We start from the raw sequence: 25,022 nt of genomic DNA on the forward strand, positions 1-25,022 counted from the left end.
TGTCAATGATATATAGGAATTTTTCTAGCAGGGATAAGGAGGTGATTATTCCCTTGTATAAGGCAATGGTCAGGCCACACCTAGAGTACTGTATACAGGTCTGGAGGCCTCATTTCAAGAAGGATGTAGAGCTGCTGGAACGAGTACAGAGAAGGGCAACAAGATTAGTGAATGGAACAAAGGGGTGCGCTTACGAAGAAAGGCTTAAGTTTTGCAAATTACAGTGTCTGGAGACTAGGCACCAGTGAAGTGATCTGATAGAGGTGTATAAAGCCTTGAATGGTTTGAGCATGCTCAATGCTGATGGGATTCTTCCTCTCGCTCAGAATAATCACCCGAGAGGGTATAAATTCAAATTGAAGAAAGACAGATGTAGGATAGATGTGCGGAAATTTGCCTTTAGCCAGCGGGTGGTTGGTTGGTGGAACAGACTTCCATCCCTTGTCGTGGAAGTTGATAGCCTAAATAAGTTTAAGGCTCAGCTGGACAGGTATTTTGAACGAATAGAGGGGTGAAGTGGAAGTGGTTTTTTTTTTTTTTTTTTTTTTGGCTGATGCTGCATAAGCTTGCTTTCTTGCATCAAATGCCTCTACTAATGCTAATGCTAAAAATGTGAATGTCAAATGGAGGGTCATTGACAAAATGCAGAACGGAATCACTTCTATAATCTGTTCCAACAGAAACTGGCAGATGCAGCAGTGTTTTGGTATGGGATGTTTTCCTGGGAATCACTTGAAGCTCATGTACTCCTAGACTGCACTCCGAATATAAAAACATACCTATCCATTGTGGCTGATCTGGTACACTCCTTCATGGTGACTGTCTCCACAGATGGCACAGGTGTGTTCCAGCAGGATAATGCAGCCTTCCACATTACTGGTATTGTTAAAGAGTGATTTGCCGAACATGATTTGATTTGATTTCATTTGGTAGTTGTTGGTGCATCGGCTTCTGTGGCCATATTGCACCTCCCAAGGTTTTTGCAGTACTTTGATCCAAGCCCGAGGCGGGAATCGAACCCGCGACCTTTGGGTTGCCAGGCAGGTACTTTACCCACTCGATTTGCCGAACGTGAACGTGACTTCCAGGTGCTTTCTTGGCCGCCAAATTCCCCAGATATGAATATCACAGAAAATCTCTGGAAATATGTGAGTTGACAGAGCTGCCGTTTGAACCCTCCACTGTAGACTATTAAAAATCTACGGATGCAATCCTGGTGACATGGTAGTACAACATACCTCCTACACTGTTCAAAGGCCTAATGGAGTACATGCCCTACTATGTGGCAGTGGTGTTGGCAAAAGGAAGAAAAACCCACGATTAGACAGGTGGTCAATGTTTTGGTTGAACAGTGTACATCCAAAGCACTTTTCAGCATGATATTAGCATTAGTAGAGGCATACAATGCAAGAAAGCAAGCTTATGCAGCATCAGCCAAAAAAAACCCCTCCCATTTCATCCCTCCATTCGTTCCAAATGCCTGTACAGCTCAAGCCTTAAATTTATTTAGGCTATTAGCTTACACAACAAAAAATGGAAACCTGTTCCACCAATCAACTACCCACTGGTTAAAGGCAAATTTCTGCACATCTATTCTACAACTATCTTTCTCAACTTGAAACTGTGACCCCTCAGGTTCTTAGTCTAAGCAATACGAAGAATCCCATCAGCATTCAGCCTGCTCAACCCATCTCAGATCACCTCGCAGGTGCCTACTCTCCAGGCGCTGAAATTTGCAGAATTTAAGCCTTTCTTGGTAAGAGCACTCCTTTGTTCACCTCACCAATCGTGTTGTTCTTTGTACTCGTTCTAGTAATGCTACATCCTTCCTAAAATGAGTCCTCCAGACCTGTACACAGCACTGGTGTGGCCTAACCATTGCCTTGTATAACGGGATTATCACCTCCCTGTCCCTGCTAGCAAAATTCCTATATATCATTGACAAGACTCCATGACCTGCCCTGGCAGTCCATCTGCTCTCCTCTGCGAACTTCATATTTGACTGCATAACTACTCCCCAGGTCTTTTTCATTTTCCACTTCCCTGAGTGTAGTACCACCCAGTTTGTTCGTTTCTCTTCAGTTATTGCTATCCATATGCAGTACTTTGCATTTGTCAATGTTAAACTCCTGTTGCCATTTCTCAGCCCATTTTCCTAACTTATCTAGATCCAGTTGGATCTAGATAATAGCATACTGTCATTACTATCGTTAACAACCCTGCCAACCTCTGTATCATCTGCAAACTTGGACATTAAACCTGATATACCTTCATCAATATCATTGATGAATATACAAAACAACAATGGGCCCAGCACCGAACCCTAGGGACTCCACTAATAACATTTGTCCACGAAGAGCAGTGTCCATTGATTACCACTCCACTGTCTCCCACTCAATCATCCCTTTATTCATTGTAGCAGCTTACCCTTGATACCATATCTCTCCAATTTGTACAACAGTCTTCCATGTACAAGAGTATCAAAAGCTTTTCTGAAATCCAAGTATATGATATCAAAATTATTTTTGGCATTCAGTTCCTTTGTGATCACATCATAGTTTGTTTGTTTGTTATTTGGTTTTTAGGAGCATTAGCAACTAAGGCCATATTGCTCCGGGGATATGCGGTGGTCATTCCCTAACCTTTCCGCATCCTCCGTATTTAGTGGTCACGGGTTCGAACCCGGCTACGGAGGCGCCTCACATCATAGTAAGCAATCAAATTGGTCAGACAAGACCTCCCTTTGACAAACCCATGCTGTGTTAACTATTACTGCAGTCTTATTTGGATGATCCTGCAATGCTTCTTTAACCAGTGATTCCATTATTTTCCCCAGAACACAAGTTAAACTAACAGGTCTGTAGTTACTTGTGTCAACATTTAAACCTCCTTTGTGAATTGGTGATACATTTGCACACCTCCAGTCCATGGGGACCTTCCCCTGAGTCCAAGGAAGCTCTCATAATTATGGCTAAGGGTTTGATATAACTGGATAGATCCTGTCCACCCCAGGTGCCTTCCGTACGTTTAACTTCAACAATTTCTCCCCCACTTTGCTCCCAGTTATTACAAAATCACTTAGCTCCCTGTTAGCATTTGATAAACTTCTGGCACTCCCCTCATTGAATAACTCCTCGTGTGTGAATGTAGATGCAAACTACTCATTCAGTTTATCAGCTACCTGAGAATGATCATCAATAGTCAACCCATCTATGTTAATTGGTCCAATCTGATTGATCCCTTTCTTTCTAGAGTTTACATAAGTAAGGAACTCCTTACTGTTTTTCTTTGCATCCTTTGCCAGAGATTTCTCATAAGCTGCCTTTGCCTGTCTAACCTCGTTTGTGACTTGATTACAGACTAGTTTATACCTACCATAGGCTTCTTTATCGTTTGATACTTTATATGCATCCCATACATGGAAGACTATTGTACAAATTTGAGCAGAATGGTATTAAGGGTAAGTTGCTACAATGGATAAAAGGATAGTTGAGTGGGAGAAGACAGAGTGTGGTAATCAATGGGTGCTGCTCTTCGTGGACTAATGTTATTAGTGGAGTCCCACAGGGTTCGGTGTTGGGTCCACTGTTGTTTTGTATATTTATCAATGATATCGATGAAGGTATATCAGGCTTAGTGTCGAAGTTTGCAGATGATACAAAGGTTGGCAGGGTTGTTAATGGACAGTAATGGCAGTGTGCTACTGCAACAGGATCTAGAAATTTGGGCAGATGGGCTAAGAAGTGGCAACTGAAGTTTAACCTTGACAAATGCAAAGTACTGCATTGGGGGTAGAAGTAACCCCAGAGAAACATACCAACTGTGTGGTACTACACTTAAGGTGGTAGAAAATGAAAAAGACCTGGGAGTAATTGTGCAGTCAGATATGAAGTTTTCTGAGCAATGCCGAACGGCTGCGAGGGCAGGTCATGAGGTTTTGTCAATGATATATAGGAAAAGGAGGTGATTGTCCCACTGTATAAGGCAATGGTCAGGCCACGCCTTGAGTACAGGTCTGGAGGCCTCATTTTAGGAAGGATGTAGATTTGCTTGAGTGTGGACAGAGAAGGGCAACAAGACTGGTGAGGGGAATGAAGGGATCCTCTTACCAAGAGAGCCTTAAGTTCTGCAAATTGCAGTGGCTGTAGACTAGGCACCTGCACGGTGATCTGACTGAGGTGTATAAGGCCTTGAATGGGTTGAGCATGCTGAATTCTGATGGGATCCTTCCACTTGTTCAGATTACGAACCTAAGGGGGCATAAATTCAAATTAAGAAAAGACAGATGTAGAAAAGATGAGCGGAAATTTGCCTTTAGCCAGTGGATGGTTAATTGCTGGAACAAACTTCCATCTGCCGTTGTGGAAGTTGATAGGTTAAATAAATTTAAGGAGGAACTGAACAGGCATTTGGAGGGAATGGTGTGATTTTTTTTTTTTTTTTTTTTTTTTTTTTTGGCTGATGCTGCATAAGATCATACACTTGCTGCTTTCTTGCGTCACATGCCACTACTTCTACTACTACATTCTTCTTCTATGCCACTAGCTTCATTAATTCATCTGACATCCATTTAGGCCTAAACCTTGAACAGTATTTCTTAGTTGGAATGAAAAGCCTAGTAGCCTCCAAAATTAAGTCCCTGAAGGCTTCCCATTTAGAATTCACTGTTGGTAACATCAATTGATTCTACTGTACAGAATTTAAAAACTGTCTGAGACCTCTGTAGTCACTTTTACGAAAGCAAAAGCCCTTCCCTTTAGCCTTGATGGTAGTTACATCTTTAAATAATTGCCACATCAATACATTGTGATCACTGTCGCCCAGTGGTTCCTTTATCTGCAGATTCTTAATGCATGAAGAATCACTACTGATAATCAGATCAAGAGTATTACTCCCTCTGGTTGCCTCTTGAAAACTGCTATAGAAAATAGTCATCCAATAAATCCACAAAAGTCTTGCTAGTGTGCGAGTGACCAACCCACAAGTTCCAGTCAATATCTGGAAAGTTAAAATCCCCCATTATAAGACACTCTAATTTACTGGCCCACTATTTCTCTGCACAATTGCTCTTTATATTCGTCAGATTCATTAGGCCTATAACACACAGGTACTTTCATTTTTCCTTTCCACACCAAATATGTCACAACCAAAGAGACTCATTATTGCATTGTCCACCCACATCAATTGGATGCACTTCCTTAGATTTTATGTGTTTCTTAACTAACAGCATAACCCTCCCCCCTTCCTGTCCTGTCTATCATTTCTGTACACATTGTACTCCCCCAAATTCCAGTTCTGCACTGCTTATGTCTGTGTGACACAATGTCTCTGATATCGCAACAATATCTGCCTTTGATGTCTTGACTAGCACTTCAAGCTCATCAAATTTATCAACTATAATCCTAGCATTGGTATACATGCACCTGTTCTGCTCCTAGCCACCGTAACACAGCCTTGCACATGAAAGTACCAAAAACAGTTACACAAATGCTGATTAACTATTTTGGACCCATTCAATCATCATTCCTTATCCAAAGAAAATCCTGTTTTGATAATTTATTCTGGCACTGTAGTTTTCAATATTCCACTAACCACTGGTCTAACTCTGATACTATGCATATAATTTTCAGGCAAAAGGACTTGAAATCACACATCAGAAAAGTAAACTACACAATAATCTATGAGCTGAAATGGAATGAGAGAATACCCATTTTTGAAGACCTTGCAGCTATGTGGAAATTAGGTAAGGGCTGGTGGCCATTACATTAAGGAGTTGCACTAAGTGAATACCAGCCAACTACCATATATTCTTGTATATAAGTCAACCTTTCAAGCACTATAAAATTGTTTAATTTTAAGGTCAACTTAAATGCCAAGTAGAAAATCGTATATGAATTAAAAGTCACATTCTTAAGGTTAGAAGGGCATGAATTAATGCCAATATATTTACAATTATTTGAAGTTATTTCCTATCGAAAAGAAAATCTTAAGCATCAGAAAGAAACAAAGCTTAACGAACATTTTCAAGACAACAGATATTTAACTCCGATTCCTTATGTTTAACTCTTCAACAATTTCTGCTCCACTTTGCTCTCAGTTAAGGGCCTCCATAGCCAGGTGGGCAGGAGCAGCAGTGCGTAGCACACGCTTCTTGATTAGACCAGGGTTCGAGCCTGTGACCACCAAATACAGAGGATGCGGAATGGTCAGGGAATGACTGCCGCATATCCCCGGAGCAATATGGCCTTAGTTGCTAATGCTCGTAAAAAAAAAAATAACAAACAAACAACAACAGCTCTCGGTTATTACAAAATCAATTAGCTCCCTGTTAGAGTTTGATAAACTTCTGGCATTCCCCTTCTTAAATAACTCCTTGTGTGAACATAGATGCAAAATACTCATTCAGTTTATCAGCTACATGAGCATGACCATCAATAAATAAGATCTTTATTGTACAGTTCACTGGTACATGCAGGTACCACGACCATACAATACCTTCACGGCACCATGCCAGGGGTTAACAAGCGGCAGAGATAAAGGAATTGTACAGATTAATTATAGGTGAATTATACTAAAAAAAAGTACTCATAGCAGATAACATTGACTTGAAAGGAAAACTAATACAAAATAACAAAAATAACAAATTGTGATAACAAAAGATTTTCCTCGAGTCCAGTTTTCTGCGAGTCTCTTGCCCCGCCATAACGATCTGAGATCAGTTGGTAGTTCTGGAGACCACGTGCAGATCTAGGATGATCCGTCTATACTTTTTATCATCTATGATTTTAAATAAGTCAGCATCCAGGGATTGAACCAGATAGAGCTTCTGATAAGGGAGGAACCGATCTTTCAAATGTAGTCTCGAAGGAAGAGCAAGAAGCTTGGGAGTGGAGAGGAGACCTGGTTGGGGAATCCGCCAGCCCACGGTGTCCCAAATGTTGGGTGCTGAGACTCTCCCGGCAATCATTTTTACGGTGAAGTTGAGTCTTCTCTCGTGCATTAATGCTGAAAACCTGGTTAAATTCAGCGTGTTGGCCATCGGTGTTGTGCGCTGCTGTGGTGGGAGATGACACTTCCAGGTTGCCCACTTCAGGAGCCAGTATTCAGCGGCTTTTAATGGTTTAATTGTGGTGTCTGCAGCTGAGCCCCACAACTCTACTCCATACAGTACACTTCCAAAAATCATCATCCTGATATACATTTCTATCAGGTTTGTATTGTAAATGTGTAGCAAGTGCTGCTTGGCAACCCACCGTTTCTTGTTGAATTTAGCACAGAGTTCTTCCATATGGTGATGGAATCATAATTTTCTGTCGAAGATTACACCCAGATCTCTTTGCTTTTCAATGCAGGGGATTGGGACTCCATCAATCGCAGGCTGAATTATGGTTGATATGGGTTTAAGTGAAAATATCATGATGGCAGATTTCTCAGGGTTCATTTGCAGGTCAAAATTCGTGAGGTACTGCTGTACTTTTGATAAGGTCTTGTTGATGGTTACTGTGGCGTTTTTGGCTTCATCGGTCAAATTTATTTTTGTGAAGATCTTTAAATCATCTGCATATGATATCATATCTGTTCTATTGTGTATTAGTGGGTAGATGATAGCAGTGAAAAGAATTCCGGACAGGACTCCTCCTTGTGGAACGCCTGCTTGTATTTGTCTAGTATACCTTTGTTTTCCTATGTACATTTGGATGATTCTATTCTGTTAAAAAACAGACAATAGTCAAACCATCTATGTTAAGTGGAGAAATCTGATTCATCCCTTTCCTTCTAGAGTTTATATAAGTAAAGAACTATTTGCTGTTTTTCTTTTCCTTTACCAGAGATTTCTCGTAATCTTCCTTCGCTTCCCTAACTGCCTTTATGACTTGATTACTGACTAGCTTATATCTGAGGCTTCTGTGTTGCCTGATAATTTATATGCGTCCCATGCATTTTTCTTCTCTACTATGAGCCTCATTAATTCATCTGACATCTACTTAGGCCTAAACCTTGAACAGTATTTCTTAATTGGTATGGAAAGCCTAGTATAGGTGACCCCCTGCTTAACGCTGATAATTCGTTCCGGAAAAACAGAGCGCTAAGTGAATCCGCACTAAGCGAGCACCGGATTCCCATGAGGTAACATATGTATTTGTGAGTTGCGGTAAGTGCCATAGGATATTTCCTAATCAATAATAAATGGTAGTGAAAAGATGCACAAATGTCGGTCAAAATATTTAATATTCAAATATTTGTACATATAAAATATTCTGCATTACATATGTATATAATTATGTGGTAACTACTTATGTATCAAAAGTAAATTTAAAATTCCAATTAAAATAATGAATTTATTTGATTTTAATTGAATTGATGAATTTAATCATGAAAAATGTGTTGATTTTGGGTTGAACATTGGCCCTCTTCCAAATAAACTAAAAGGGGTATTAATTTTAAATCTCCCGCAGCGTTACCACCCAACAATAAAGTCCTTCGCCGCTTTGAAACCTGGCATGTTTTTTATTCTTTCAATATGAAACTTTTTTTAGGCATTCGTTTCCACAAAAGTTCTGCTTCATCTATGTTAAAAACTTGTTGAGAAGTATAACACATAATACCCCTCTACAATAATTTTAATAAGTTCTTTTTTGAAAGTTTCGGCTCGTTGATTTGCACTAGCGGCTTCTCCCTGGATTTTAAATCTATTCAACCAGCCCTTACCAGTTTTAAATGGTTCCACATTTTATTTTTTTTTTTAGGTGAGTTTTCTTCAGATCATCATATTGGCTAATCTATTTCTCTCTCTCTCTCTTTTTTTTTTTTTTTTAAATATTTAACTTAACTGAATTCTGCATTGGAATATTATCTTCAATAAAATTAGTTAAAGTCTTCCCATTTCAATCCTAATAGCCGGCCTAGTCCTAGTTGCTTGCAGTGAAACAGCTATCTTTCCTGCTGCTAAAATTAATTCTTTATTTTTTTATAATTGTTCTTACAGCTAAATTATGGCACACATCCGCTTGTCGTTGACCGGAATCGATTTGCTTCAAAATGTCTAATTTAATTTTCAAATTCAGTCTTTTTCTTACATTTATAATCTTCGTACTGCGCCAGACGTTGTTGCCTTTTCATTCTTATCGGCCATTATTAGCTCTTCGAAAATGTAACTGCATTGGCTGCATTAATTATGATACAATGTTCAAGTAAACTGTCGCACAATGTCTAATACTGTACTGAGTGATGACTAGACTTCGGATAAATGCATATAACGCAAATATTACAAGCAATATACTTGATCATTTTTTAAAATGTTGATCTCGGAACTACATAACAAGTCACTGTACTGCAATTAAATTAGCATGTGAGAAAATTTCACCGAGCATGGAAAAATTTCTCAAATCGGCATGGGAAACGTTTTAATGCTGTTTTGCTATTCATTTTCAAGTTATCGACTCCATTAAATGAAATGATTTTGCTAAATATGCCAAAAATGCAATCTGTAAAAGAGTGTTATAGTGATCTGTGACAGCGTTATAGTCAGATACGGGTTATAATATAAGAACAGTGTTATAGCGAATCAGCGTAAAGCGAACCACATTATAACGGGGGCCTGCTGTAGTCTCCATTTGAAGGCTTCCCATTTAGACTTCACCGTTGGTAATATCATCAGTTTATCTCACTGTATAGAATTTAAAAACTGTCTGAGACCACTGTAGTCACCTTTATGAAAGCAAAAGCTCTTCCTTTTACCCTTGATGGTAGTTACATCTTTCAGTAAATCCCACATCAGTACACTGTGATCACTGTCACCCAGTGGTTCCTTTATATGCAAATTCTTAATGCACAAATAATCACTGCTGATAATCAGATCAAGAGTGTTATTCCCTCTGGTTGCCTCTTGAACATGTTGCTACAGAAAACAGTCATCCAATAAATTCACAAAAGATTTGCTAATGTTGTGAGTGACCAACCCACAAGTTCCAGTCAATATCTGGAAAGTTAAAATCCCCCATTATAATACATTTTGATTTACTGATCCCACTCTACTTCTCTGCACAGCTGTTTGTTGTACTCATGAGAATCATTAGGCCTATAACACACACACCCACTCTCATTTTCCCTTTCCCAGTGCTTTTTTCACACCACACTGATTCAACATTGCAAGAATTTAAAGCAGCTGTAAAGACGTGGTTAGTATTTCAGACAAAAGAATTTTACTTGAATGGTACACAAAAACCTGTTACAGCAATCAATGACTCACTGGCTAAAAGGAAACTTCCTAGAATCTAGTCTAAACCTATTCCCCTGTAATTTGAATTTATGCCCGTGTTCTGGAATTCTCTAGAACAGTGAAAATTCCATCTGCATTCATTTTACTAACCCCTCTCAGAACTTTATCAACCTCAATCAGGTTACCTCTGAGGTGCTTGGTTGCCAAGATCTGTAGCCCACATAATCTGAGTCTTTCTTCATATACTCACCATGCAAGTTTCCTATCTTTGGGTCCTTTCAAGAAGCACAATGTCTTGTTTTCAGATGAGGTCTCCATACTTGAACTCAGTATTCCAAATATGGTCCTACAGTTACATTATACAATGGGACTATGACCACCATCTATATCCATAAATGCAATACTTGAAGTACAAATTCATAGAAATCTGTTATTTCAAGCTTGCAATTTATCTTTACAGATATAGGAAGAAAAATACACCTACCATTGCACTATGACAGAATTAATGCAAGTTCTGCATCAATGGAAGTCATCACAATAAATGTTGTTAGAACAAAAATACAAATAAAAGACTAGTTGGCAGTGAAGTAAGCATTTCCATCTCATTGCTGTGGTGAAATATTTGACCACAACAGTGCAAATTCGTCTTGCATTTGTTACATTCCATTGTTAGGTGACGCTAAAGATGTTTTCACATCAAAAACATCATTCCCCTTGGTGGGGCCAAACATTTCAGTTATAGATTTTTTTTTTTTTTTTTTTTTAAATGGGGATAATACTTTATAACTACCCTATATGATCCAATAAAAAATGTAAATCAAACATTTTTTATTGGATTGAAAACCCCTCCAATAAAATATCTTTGAGGCACTCATAAAAGATATTGCCCAGAGAACAATACTAACAGACTTCAGATTCAAGGCTCATGCACAGTTTTGTCAAATCCCAAGCTAAATAAAAATATTTCAAATCAGTGATCTGAGAATTACTGATTGAAATAACATGTAGAACCCTCCCTAGGTTCACAAATAAATTGAAAAGCACAAACCAGTCCCAAATAAAAGGGAACTAAGCTTGTTATAATCAGTAAGAGAAGATTACAGAACAATTCATATCCTGGTTTTCCCACAAAGGGACAGCCACAAATCAAGGATTGAAAACTGCTTTAGGTCTTTTCTTTATAAATAAAAAAAAAAAAAAAAAAAAAAGAAGTAAAAGTATTCAGAGAGACACATTTAGACTAATAGTCAAAGAGGCAGAAATGTATGCATTTAAAGTTAATGCTGGTATTAATTTTTAATGAGTAGTATTAATTAATGACCACTTTGACTTTAATAATTGATTTGACTTTTACTTTACTATATAAAAAGTAAGAGATTACCTCAATCTATTTTGTGGAATGCTTCAAGTCAATTCTCTCCCATATGTGACGAATAAAATAAGATGAAAGAAGGTGGGGGTGAAAAAAAAAACCGAATTCCCTCACTCATAGAGATACGACCAAATCCGATGCGCAACGGAATCGAAAGCCCCAACCGGACCGCGAAACACATCAAACCACCGCAGCAAGACCATGAAGTGCGAGAAGACATTGTGTCATAATAATTAGTTAAAACTGCTTCTGATAATAAATAATTAAAATCACTATTAAAATCACAATTAAAAAAGGTTAAAAACTATTAAAATTAAACGGAAAAAAGTTACGATTTTGGATGAATACTCAAATTTAAACGAAATGCACAGCTGTTTCCCTTCCTTAAGCAGACCACACTTTTCAGTTGATCACCGTGTTTCACAGGATGGGAATATCGCGAAGTGTTTGTGTGCATATTTGACTCCGAAATATAGAGAGATTATTTATATTATTGGCACATGCACAAAAAAGACCAGAAATCCGAAATTAAATAAGGCTGCTGCACTTGGATAGAATTTTTCGTGTAATTTCAAGTGTTTCAGTGATCAAGAATTTTATGTAATTGTGTTGTATATTTAAAATTACTGCTTCATTGAATAGGAATACGTGACCATCATTGACCGCATGAAAGGCCAACTCCAACGAGTTTGCACACGACATGAGGACAGAAGCAGCATGTTACTTGACATGTAACTCTAACGTGCAACAAGTGGAACCCTCGTACAATGAATCACACCGACTACACAAAATCTTGTACACAAGATCATTTACCTGTGCCAAGCAAGATGGAAGAATTGCATGATTTTTTAATATACTATGGAGCTTCTGCATGGGCCTGGCTATAATTTTGAATTCAGTATTTCTAAAGAGTTTATTGAGCTGCCTGTACCACTGTTCAACATACGGTATGGAAATAGTGTGTTTTATTGGTATTATTAATGGGTATCATATTTCTGTTTTATTTTTAGCCTGTAACCTGATTTGATTTATAACGGAGTGAGGATAGCCTCTATTTAAAAACCTATCGGTCAGTGTAACAATTTCTAAGTGTAAGGTGGGTTCAGATGTGGAATATTTGTAAGCGTTGAAAAACTGGTTAAATATAATAGATCTCTTATACGTGAATGGATGATAACTTCGGTGATAATGCAGGTACATCCCTGAATTGGTGGGATTTCAGTAAATGCTAACTTGGATTTTTTGCATGTCACGTGTGAGGGTGAAATTTAAGAAATTTAAGGCTTTTGTTTCTATCTGTTCCTCCTCCCGTGTATAATGTAGTCTCGTGTGAATATTATTGAATACCTGTAGAATGTTGTGATCTGTTATAACAAGTATATCATCAATATATCTCCCAAAGTAAGTAATGAGGAGAATAAATGGTATTAAATGAATGTCCTCGATATTGGCAAGATAGATTTCTGTTATAAGACCGCTCAGGTTCAAACCCATCGGTAAACCGAAAACCTGTTTGTATATTGTCTCTTTAAATGCAAAATAGTTAGCTTCAAGAAGTTTAATTAATTTAAAAATTTATTTTTTGATTAATTTAGTGTGATTTATCGCAATAGAACCTTTGTTTAACAGTTCCCAAACTACGTCGAGAGCGTAGTCCACGTTTACATTGGTGTACAAAGAGGTAACATCTAATGAAAATAATTTATCATGAATGCCAAGCGTAATATCTTTAATACTATTAAATAAAGTGTCATAATTTTTTATGCCAAACCTAATCAACTGTCTAAATGGTTTAATGATGTTGTATAAGTGAGTAGCTAAGTGTGAAAACGCTGAATTTTTGTATGATACAATAGGGCGTATGGGAAAACCAGGTTTATGAAGTTTAACCTGTCCAAAAAAGTACAGGAATATTGTATTTATCCATAATAACTACAGTTTTATCCATAATAAATAGAGGCTATCTTCACTCCATTATAAATCAAATCAGGTTCAGGCTAAAAATAAAACAGCAAATATGATACCCATTAATAATATCAATAAAACACTTTATTCCCATACCGTACGTTGAATTGAACAATGGTAAGGCAGCTTAATAAACTCTTTAGAAAGACTGAATTCAAAATTATAGCCAGGCCCATGCAGAAGCTCCATAATATATTAAAAAATCATACAATTTTTCCATCTTGCTCAGCACAGGTATTACAAGATTTCGTCTAGTCAGTGTGATTCATCGTACGAGGATTCCACTCGTTGCACATTAGAGTTATGTGTCAAGCAACATGCTGCTTCTGTCCGCATGTGGCGCACAAACGCACCAGAGTTAGCCTTTCATGCGGTCAATGATGGTCATGTATTCCTATTCAATGAAGAGGTAATTTTAAATATACAACACAATTACATAAAATTATTGTTCGCTGAAAATCTTGAAATGTAACTACACAAAAATTCTATCAATGTGCGATGTCCTTATCTAATTTCGGATTTCTGGTCTTTTTTGCACATGTGCCAATATAAATAATCTCTCTATATTTCAGAGTCAAATACACACACAAACACTTCGCAATATTCCCATCCTGTGAACATGGCAATCAACTGAAAAGCGTGGTCTGCTTAAGGAAGGAAAACAGCTGTGCATTTCGTTTAAATTTGGGCATTCATCCAAAATCGTAACTTTTAATCCATTTAATTTTAATAGTTTTTAATCTTTTTAATTGTGATTTTAATTATTTATTATCAGAAGCAGTTTTAACTATTTATTATGACACAATGTCTTTTCACACTCATGGGCTTGCTGCGGTGGTTTGATGTATTTTGGGGTTGGGTTGGGGCTCTCGGCTTTCGATTCTGCTGCGGATCGGATTTGGTCGTATCTATGAGTGAGGGAATTCATTAATTTGTTTTTTTTTTTTTCACCTTTTTTCATCTTATTTTATTCGTCACATATGGGAGAGAATTGATCGGAAGCATTCCACGATTCAGGTAATCTCTTACTTTTCAATATATTAAAAAATCATGGAAGTTATTGAGCCCTGTAGCTCTGAATTTTTTACTTTAATTTTACAAATACATGTGTATTTGCAAAATTAAATAGTTTTTTGATATGAGTGGAAGTGCCTTTGTGTAGGGTTTCCTAAATAATGACATGTTCAATTCACTAAATAAAACTGCATTAATATCAACATTTGTGATCTGCTCTGAGATTCTGTTATCAAGATAAACTGGTATGCTACAGAAATAACTGAACTCATCTGAGGCAAGATGTAAATGAATCCTGCCACTTCTACAGCATAACAGTTTGATTTGATAATGGCATCCCAGAGCACATCTGAAAAGTTACATTAATACAATAGTGAAATGAACATGCTATTGTGTACAAACCCATTTTCCACTCTTGGGATAGATAAACTGTGCAAATATGTGGCATCATGCTTTTAATTTTTGAAATTCAATTAATCAAACATAATGCCCCTCACACAACATGAATATCATTTAAATCAAATGATGCATGCAGTCTTAACAACAATTATTTAGTTATATAAAGTAGACAGACAACCATTACCTGACCAAGTCCAGTAATTCCTCCACCTAACCTTAATAGTCTATCCATTATTTTGTTCAACTAAAATCAGAACGAAAGCACACAATAAGTTAATAAATAAATAAAAACTTGAATAAATATATAAGCTACTAAATTTTTAATGACTATATGAATATTCAGTAAGGAAACTACACATTCTTAAAAGAACTCTTATAAAAATCAAAGGAGCCAGCAGCTTTCTCCAACATATCAGCTATTTTTAAAGTAAACAAAATCATTTTTTATATTTTTTAATTATAAAAACACATTAGATAGGTATATAAAAATTTGAAGTAAACAAACTAAACCAGGCAAGTAATTAATGAGATTTCTGGCATTGGTGTTCTCCAAAAAATATTATACTTTTTTTTATACACTGCAACTGCCCAGTTGATCATAATCTGCCATTTGTTCAACTAAAATCAGAACGAAAGCACACAATAAGTTAATAAATAAATAAAAACTTGAATAAATATATAAGCTGCTAAATTTTTAATGACTATATGAATATTCAGTAAGGATACTACACATTCTTAAAAGAACTCTTATAAAAATCAAAGGAGCCAGCAGCTCCTGCTAACTTTTAATAAAATACTAAGTATAGAGCCACACTAGTAAATATGATACAACTTAAAATCATTAAGATGTAATGTTGTTGTTGTTATTTGGTTTTTAGGAGCATTAGCAACTAAGGCCATATTGCTCCGGGGATATGCGGTGGTCATTCCCTGACCTTTCCGCATCCTCCGTATTTCTTTGTCACGGACTCGAACCCTGGTCTAATCAAGAAGTGTGTGCTACGCACTGCTGCTCCTGCCCACCTGGCTACGGAGGCGCCTTAAGATATAATAACTTACAAGAAAAACAAAGAGAAAAAGCAACAACTTTAGCTTAAACTGTAATTCATTAATTTATTATAATTAATCTTAAGCAGTAATTTTTTTAAAAACTAACTATATATATATAACTGATATTAAATATTAAATCAAAATGAATGCCAGTAGCATGGCAAAACTGTTGAGCAAAAATAAATTAAACATAATAATTAATTAACAGGGAGGGAGAAAAGGTAAGACTAAATTTTTTGCACAACAATTTTCCATGCTACTGGCATTAAGTTTGATTTAATATTTTAATATCAGTTATACATTGGGCATCATGTGGAGGAATGTGCATTGTGCTGCCACTAATGATAGCTTTATATTTATTTTCTTAATTTTTGTATTATATTTTGTACCATTTTTTATTTTTTAACTACTTCATTATGCTAATATATGTATATATAAATATATACACAGGGATCATACCACAACCTACTAGGCAAGCACCAGAATGATCCAAAAGTTAAGTAAGTATGCAGTAAATGTAATATTCTAATATCTAGGTTATCCAAGAAAGGCTGTTCAGAAAAAATGGTCTGCTGCAGACTATAATGCTGGTTACTAAAATAATAATGATTACTGGAATGGTAATGGAATATTAAGGTGTTGTAAATGAAAATATAATAATAAATAATGAAAAATTAACACTTAAAACCAAACAGGGGTATATATAATAAGATTATATCCCCTCTGTCTATTTGTCCTTAAATGACAAAAGGGATGAGCTCAAATTATATTCATACAATAAAATGGAACCAGCAGATAATCTGCATCATCCTCCCGCATTAGGTGATCTTGATACTTTAATATCTTTTCAACTTTGATACCTTTGTGAAAAGTACCAGAGTCCAAAAAATCAAACCTTTTATTCTTAACTTATTGTATTATTATATAATTTCATACACCATGATTTACTATATTTCTATTCATTTGTGTTAGTAAACATTTCAAATTTTAATAAACAGTTAGGAATCTATAAAATTTTAAACCCACAGATGAGGAAAGACTTTCCACCTTGGTGTAACTTATAGAATGGGGAAAGTCTGTGCACATTTGGAACTCTGTTTGCATGAAATTCTCTATAATAACAAATTTGATATCATAAAAAGAATAGCCATATTTACTGTATAATTTCAGTTAATACAAACTGAAGTCATTGTGTATGCATGCATGGAACCTAGAACTTCATGGAAAACATCAAAGCACTATTTAGCATGGTTAACAGTACATTAAGAAGAAAAAAAAAAACAATAAACAAATAAAATTCAAATTTAAACTCCTCTTTTTCTCCAAACAAATTAACAACCTGAAATGATCAATATCCATTTAGTTTGGATAATAAAGAAACCACTGTACCTGGAAAACTGAAGGATCTTTATAATTGATTTATGGTGCCTCCATAGCCAGGTGGGCAGGAGCGGTAGTGTGTAGTGCACACGCTTCTTGATTAGACTGGGGTTCGAGCCCGTGACCACCAAATAAGGAGAATGCGGAAAGGTCAGGGAATGACCACCGCACATCCCCGGAGCAATATGGCCTTAGTTGCTAATGCTGCTAAAAAAATCAAATAACATAACTGATTTATAAAGTTATAAACAGTTATAAAAGTTATTGTGGTAAGAGCACCCCCTTTGTATTCTTAACTAATCTGGTTGCCTTTCTCTGCACCTGTCCAAGAGATCCACATCTTTCTTAAAAGGACCTGTATGAGACAATCAAGATGTGACCTAACCACTACCTCATATAATGGGATAATCACCTTCATGCTGACAAAGTTCATGTATATCACTGACAGAACCCCATGTGCTATTCTAGCAGCCTGTCTGCACTGCTCAGAGAACTTCATGTCAGAAGTACAATTTAGGTCTCTTTCATTCTTTACCACCTTGAGTGTGGTACCACCTAATTCATGTCATTCTGATACAACTGCTGCCCATATGCAGTATCTTGAGTTAATGTTAAACTTCAAATGCCACTTCTTGGCATCTAATTTATTTAGTCATGATTGCTGTCATTAACCACCCTGCCAACCTTTGTTTCATCTGAAATTTTCTATTATTAAGATCCTCCAGCTGGTTTTCAGTAACACAAGAAGTCACACGTCACCTCAGAGTCAAACTGATACTCAGAAGAGCAAAAAAATTTCATTGCAAATAAGAATACAATACCACAATGATGAATTGTTAATATTTTGTTAATACAGTTGAATACAGAAGCAGTTTTATTAATACAGAAGCAGTTGAATTGTTAATACAATTCAACTGCTTTCAATAAGTATTATTGTCAATCAGACGATACCAACAGAATCACAGATGTGCAAAGAGTAAGAAAAAAAAATGAAAGAAGACTATCTGCATATTTCAATGCTGACCGGGCTAGCCAGGTGGGTAAAGTGCCTGCCTGGCAACCTAAAGGTCGCGGGTTCGAATCCCGCCTCAGGCTTGGATCACAGTAAAATGCAAAAACTTTGGGAGGTGCATTATGGCCATAGAAGCTGATGCACTAACAAGAAAAAAATAAACAAAATAAACAAAGCATATTTCAATAATTAAAAAAAAAAAATTATATTTAGAATTAACAATGATATTAAAATCAGCAAAAGCTAATTTTAATATGTATTTATTAAAATTAGATAAAATCTGATGTAGTTCGTCAGAGAACTGCTGTCGGTGAAGTTGGCTGTTGGAATAATGAAGGTGAGAAAGTTTTATTGAAAGAATAAAAGATAAAATTAAACTTTGAATGAACTAAAAAGGAAGTACAAACTTTCTAAAGTTATTCGTTCTGGAAGTTTTAGTTTCTTCATAAAAATAATAAATTAAGTAGCTAAAACATTGATAGCTTTTTTTTTTTAAACTTCTGTAATTTTTTAACTCTACTACAGAACATATGCACTTTCTTTTTGTGAATTATTTTTAATTTATTTAAATTTTAATTTTACAATCATTGTTTACCATACTGTCAACTTCAGTCAGGCAGTGTGTTATATAAAACTAAATAAAGTTTTTGATAATTTTAACACAATTATTCATTCACAGTTGTACATAATGTCATAATCATTCTCTCTAAAAATTACATTAGTGATAACTCTAAGCACTCATGGTCAATGTAAATTGACCATGAATGCTCAGTAGATGTCAGATTTTTTTTAACTTTCCAAAAATTATGACACATTGAATGGGTTCTCTTGCATTTAGATGGCAGCAAACATGTTAAGAAATTCCACTAAGTGGTGAATGAGAAATGAACACGCACAACTTTCCAAAGGTGTGTATCAGGACTGTGTCAAGCCATTTTAGTATCTGAGACAAGAATGAAAAATTGCACCCTTTTTAATATTTTAATATTAAAAAAAATTTAATTAAAAAAATATGACTTATTTAAAATACATTTCTGGTACACATTTTAATAAAAATAAAAGGATGACAAAAAATAAATAAAATAAAAACTGTTTAAAGTGATTTTTATTCTCGTAAGCAGTATTTATTATAAATATAACAGATTTATTTATGTCATTCATTTCAAAAATATTTAATCTTTTGTTTGGCACCCCTTTCAACTTTTAACCTGAGGCAAGAGCCTCGTTCGCCTCACCCTGGGCACAGCTCTGGTGTGCGTGTGTGTGTTCATTTCCCATTGACTGATGCTGCCAAAATTATCTTACTTGAATTAAAATTGATGTCATTCAACAACATGGAACTGAATTAAATTTTCAATCATTAGAGAAAACAACCCTAAACTACTGCAATAGCAAAAAAAAAATGACTACGCAAATTAAAATTTCATGTTTCCTTACTGGATATTAAGAAGGGAACAGTGCAATTAATAAATAACAATAAAATAATTGTTCAATGTAACTCAAGCAATAGCATATAGGATATTACATATATAAAACAGTATAAGTATAAAGAAAAACTATGTAATGTGATAGAAAAAAGCAGTATAGAATGTAAGAGTTTGAAATAAAACTGGATACCAAAATTACATCTACATTAAGCACAAAGCAATATGTTCCTCTAATATGAATATATGTTTATATATAATATCTTTTTATTTAATTTTTATAGTATGAATCAGAGCTGTAATACTCAATATGTTCTACGTTGATAATGATATTAGTAAATTAATAAGAGGAGTTTACCTCAATATAGTACGTGGTAGGAAGGAAAATCGTTTTGAATATTTTCGTTAGATTCTTTTAATTGCGTTAATTTGAATTTTAATTGTTTTGAATTGATTTTGAATTGTGTTAAATTGATTATTTAATTATTTATAATTTACTTTAATTATTTATATTTTACTTTAATGTACCGGTAAGTTGTCGATTTTTTCGTTTTTTCCGTTTTAATTTCTGGAGGGTATCATACGGAAGTGTTCCACGTACTATATTGAGGTAAACTCCTCTTATTAATTTACTAATTTAATTTTTAGTAGAATGAAATTACATTTAACATAGGAAAATAATATCTATACAGAAAGTTAAAAAATAACAGCAGAGAGAAAGCAATAGGAAAATCCATGTTTGCATTTAGTTCTCTCTGAAAAAAACAATATATATGAATTTTCAGAATGCTGCGGATGTCAAGACTGTTGATTTCAAAATTCCAAAACACAACAAAAACAAAATTCCATTTATTAGCTCTTGGTCACAAGTTCCTACAATACAGAGAGACAATAGATACAAACAGGCCAGTGGTTGCAGAGTTGAGAACAGCTATAGGAACTTACAGTAAAGTATAAAGAAATACACATTTAGAATAAAATACAACTAATAGGAAGAGAAAAATTGACACGTGTAGTAAAAATTAAGTAGATGCAAATGGCGTGACTTGGCTAGCACTAAATTCCGCTATACTCCAGAACATGGTGCACCTTCAGCCTGCCATGGTCTTGGGGTGTTTATTCCCCCTCTTCCAGCTGTTTTAAAATAAGAAAACGAGTTCCCGATTTTAAAACAGCGGCAAGGGTGGGATAAACACCCTAACTAACGCTAACCATAGCAGGTTAGGCACTTGATTTTCAAAGGGGCACCGTGTTCTGGAGTTTTACCCTAAATTCTCAAGATGTGCTCATAGTTAACATAAAAAACTGCAGTTCATGAATACAAAAAGACCAGAGTTACCTGATATGTGGAAGGTATGTGATCACACAGAGAACCTGAACTGTAAAGTCAGGGTGAAAAGAGAGGAAAGATATAACATTGTAGTTATTTTTTTGTTTGGTTGATATTCCTTAGTACTGTATAAGTTTAGCCGCTTGTGATGAGTTTTGTTTTGGCCAGGGTTTAAATTCAATCCGTTCATAAAGAACAGAGCGTTGAATGGAAAGTGCTTTTCAATTAAACGGAACCGGGTTAGTAAAGGGGCCAGTATTAGTTTGGATCTTGCGCTCTCCTAGGAACTCCCCAAGCTATGACCTCAAATTTCTAGGCAATCAATGTCAGAGTTGTACAGTTTTGCAAAGATAGGTTGTTGTACCAGACTGATAGTGAAAAATCAAGGTCAACCATGAGAAACCAGTCAACCATGAGAGACAGGTTCATAGCTGGACTTAAAGAAAGTCCATTTTTATTGAAAGTTTTTCAAATTTTCAAAAATGATGGCACATTGAATAGGTTCAACGTGCCATAATCTGTCCTGGCCATTTGACCATCATAACGAACGAAACAGGTACATTTCGTTATGTCATCAAACTCTGGGAAGGAGGAACAATAACCTGACAGTCCGACTTCTCAAACACAAGCAAAGATTGAATTATGAGCAAAGCCTCGATTATGAATTGCAGTAAAAACATCGAAACAGTATATTATCCATAAGGGACTAATACAGGTCAGACAGCTGACTTGCAGCTACAGCAAATAGCATCATATCTTTACTCACCCGCAAACTAAATGGCAAGTATAGTTCACAAAAATCTTTTCAAACTACGATAAATACACACATCACACTCAATGAATCAGCATCCTTGTACAATATATTTTTCCACCAGATGTCAGGAAAGTATTTGAATGGATTCACTACCGCCCTCTGAATTTTGCAGAACTTTAGCTGTATTAATTGCGTCCTTGTAGTCGTCATTTCAAAAATTCTAAAAAAATAATTCCCGTTTATATTCTATACGCACTCCCACCAAAAAGTTTGAAATCCGTTTAATTTTTCTTAATTTTCAAAGTTTTTATTAAAAAGGAATCAACTTTTTTACCAATTTTTATTAAAGTATTTTCTGTTATGTATAAAAATCCAAACGCTTGGGATTCAATTGTAATGAGCAACAGCTTGGAAAACAAGGGGCTGGGGATTTCGAGGACTGCTGGGAGTCATCATGGAGCAAGAAAATACACCTGGAAGTCATCACGGAGCAAGAAAATACATGAGTTGTGTTAGGGTAACTAGGAGTAAGAAAAGGCGAAAGGTGCATGTATACTTGCATGTACATAAAGGCTAGGAATATAGTAAATAAAGTTGATGAATTTGAGGTGCTGGTGAAAACATCAAAGGCAAGTATTGTCGGGATATTAGAGACGTGGTGTTACACAGAGGTAAGGAATGCACAATTGAAATTTGGAGAGTACAATGAAAGTACATAAAATCTAAGGAGAAGTACATAAAATCTAAGGAAGTGCATGAAATCAATAGGGGTGGACAGTGCAGCGCTGAGAAAGTTTGGTGTGTGACATAAGATATGGGGAAGCAAAGTTGAAATTAGAACCGTGTTAGCATTAGTTGAGGCATATGATGCAACAAAGCAAGCTTATAAAGCATCAGCCAAGAGAAAAAAAAAAAACCTTCCTATTTCACCCATCCAGTCACTTCAAATGCTTGTCTAGTTCAGCCTTAAATTTAATTAAGCTATCAACTTCCGCAACGACAGATGGAAGTCTGTTCCAGCAATCAATTACCTGCTAGCTAAAGAAAAACTTCCGCACATCTATTCTACAATTGTCTTTCCTCATTTTGAATCCATGCCCCTTCAGATTGTTTAATCTGAGCAAGCAGAATATCCCATCATTGAGCCTGCTCAAACCAGTCAAGGCCTTATACACCTCGACCAGATCTCCTCGTAGGTGCCTAGTCTCCAGAGGCTGCAACTTGCAGACTTAAGCCTTTCTTCGTAAGCGTAGCCTTTTGTTCCTCTCACCAATCTTGTTGCCCTTCCTGTACCCGTTCTAGCACCTGAACATCCTTCTTAAAATGAGCCCTCTAGACCTGTATACAGTATTTAAGGTGTGGCCTGACCATTGCCTTATAAAAAGGATAATCACCTCCTTGTCACTGCTAGCAAAATTGCTATATATCACTGACAAAACTCCATGACCTTCTCTGGCAGCCCATCTGCACCACTCAGAGAACTTCATATCTTACTGCACAATTACCCTCATGTGATTTTCATTCTCCAACTCCCTGAGCCTAGTAGCACACAGTAGGAACGCTTCTCTTGGGTTACAGCTACCCATGTACTTTGCATTTGTCAATGCTAAACTTCAGTTGCCACTTCTCAGCAAATCTGCCTAACTTTTCTAGATCCAGGTGGAGTAGCATACTGTCTTTGCTGTCATTAACAACCCTGCTAACCTTTGTATCATCTGCAAACTAGGTCATTAAGATATACTGATATACCTTCATATACCTGATATACCTTCATCGATATTATTGATAAACACACAAAACAACAATGGGCTCATCCCAGAACCCTAGGAGACCCCGCGAATAACATTAATCCACGTATAGCGGTGTCCATTTATTACCACTCTCTTCTGTTTCCCACTTAATCACTCCTTTAGTTTGTAATAACTGAGAGCAAAGTGGAGGAGAAATTGTTGAAGTTAAACATCAGAAAGGTACTTGGTGTGGATGGGATTTATCCAGTTATATTAAAGGAGGCAGCAAACGAAGTAAGCAAACCATTAGCCGTAATTATGAGACTTTCCTTCGACTCAGAGGAGGTCCCCATGGACTGGAGGTGTGCAAATGTATCACTAATTCACAAAGGAGGTTCAAAGGTGACACAAGTAACTACAGGCCTGTCAGTTTAACTTGTGTTTCGGGGAAAATAATGGAATAACTGGTTAAAGAAGCATTGCAGGATCATCTAGACAAGACTAAAGTAATTGTTAAGACAAAAGACACAGCATGAGTTTGTCATAGGATTTAATTCAATCCAATTTGATTGGATACTATGATGTGTCACAAAGGAACTGAATGCCAAAAATAATTTTGATATCATATACTTGGATTTCAGGAAAGCTTTTGATACTGTTGCAAATGGAAGTCTGCAGTACAAATTAGAGAGGTACAGCATCAAGGGTATGCTGCTACAAAGTATAAAGGGATGGTTGAGTGGAGACAACAGAGAGTGGTAATCAATGGATACTGCTCTTCGTGGACAAATGCTATTAGTGGAGTTTCCCAGAGTTCGGTGTTGGGCCCATTGTTGTTTTGCATATTTATTAATGATATTGATGAAGGTATATCAGGTTTAATATCCAAGTATGCAGATGATAAAAGGTTGGCAGGGTTGTTAACGATAGTAATGACTGATATATGATAGAAATGGGCTGAGAAGTGACAACTGCAGTTTAACATTGACAAATGCAAAGTACTGCATATGGATAGCAATAACCGAAGAGAAACGTACCAACTAAGTGGTATTACACTCAGGGAAGTGAAAAGTGAAAACGACCTGGGGGTAATTATGCAGCCAAATATGAAGTTCGCTGAGCAGTGCAGACGAGCTGCCAGGGCAGGTCACGGAGACTTGTCAGTGATATATCGGAATTTTGCTAGCAGGGACAGGGAGGTGATAATCCCGTTATAAAAGGCAATAGTCAGGCCACACCTAGACTACTGTGTACAGGTCTCGGTGCCTCATTTTAGGAAGGATGTAGAGTTGCTACAATGAGTACAAAGAAGGGTTGCTACAATGAGTACAAAGAGTACATCAATGAAATCACCTTGCAAGGGCCTACTCTCC

The 25,022-nt window shown here is 36.2% G+C and overlaps 1 protein-coding gene across 1 annotated transcript in view; it reads right to left on the minus strand.

Moving 5' to 3' along the window:
• The window catches only part of Rpn11 (regulatory particle non-ATPase 11), an 87,897-nt gene extending 65,877 nt beyond the window's left edge, over positions 1–22,020 (minus strand). Inside the window, exons 1-2 of the mRNA XM_090385343.1 lie at positions 21,932–22,020; positions 15,154–15,213 (exon numbers count right to left, since the gene is read on the minus strand). Of these exons, the coding sequence (XP_090241469.1) occupies positions 15,154–15,201 (48 nt within the window). The 5' untranslated portion in view covers positions 15,202–15,213; positions 21,932–22,020. The remainder of the gene's footprint in view (positions 1–15,153; positions 15,214–21,931) is intronic.
• Positions 22,021–25,022: the final 3,002 nt, after the last annotated feature.

Source organism: Mastigoproctus giganteus, chromosome 11 (assembly GCF_048544385.1).
Source record: "Mastigoproctus giganteus isolate SK-2022 chromosome 11, ASM4854438v1, whole genome shotgun sequence".
Taxonomy (NCBI): domain Eukaryota; kingdom Metazoa; phylum Arthropoda; class Arachnida; order Uropygi; family Thelyphonidae; genus Mastigoproctus; species Mastigoproctus giganteus.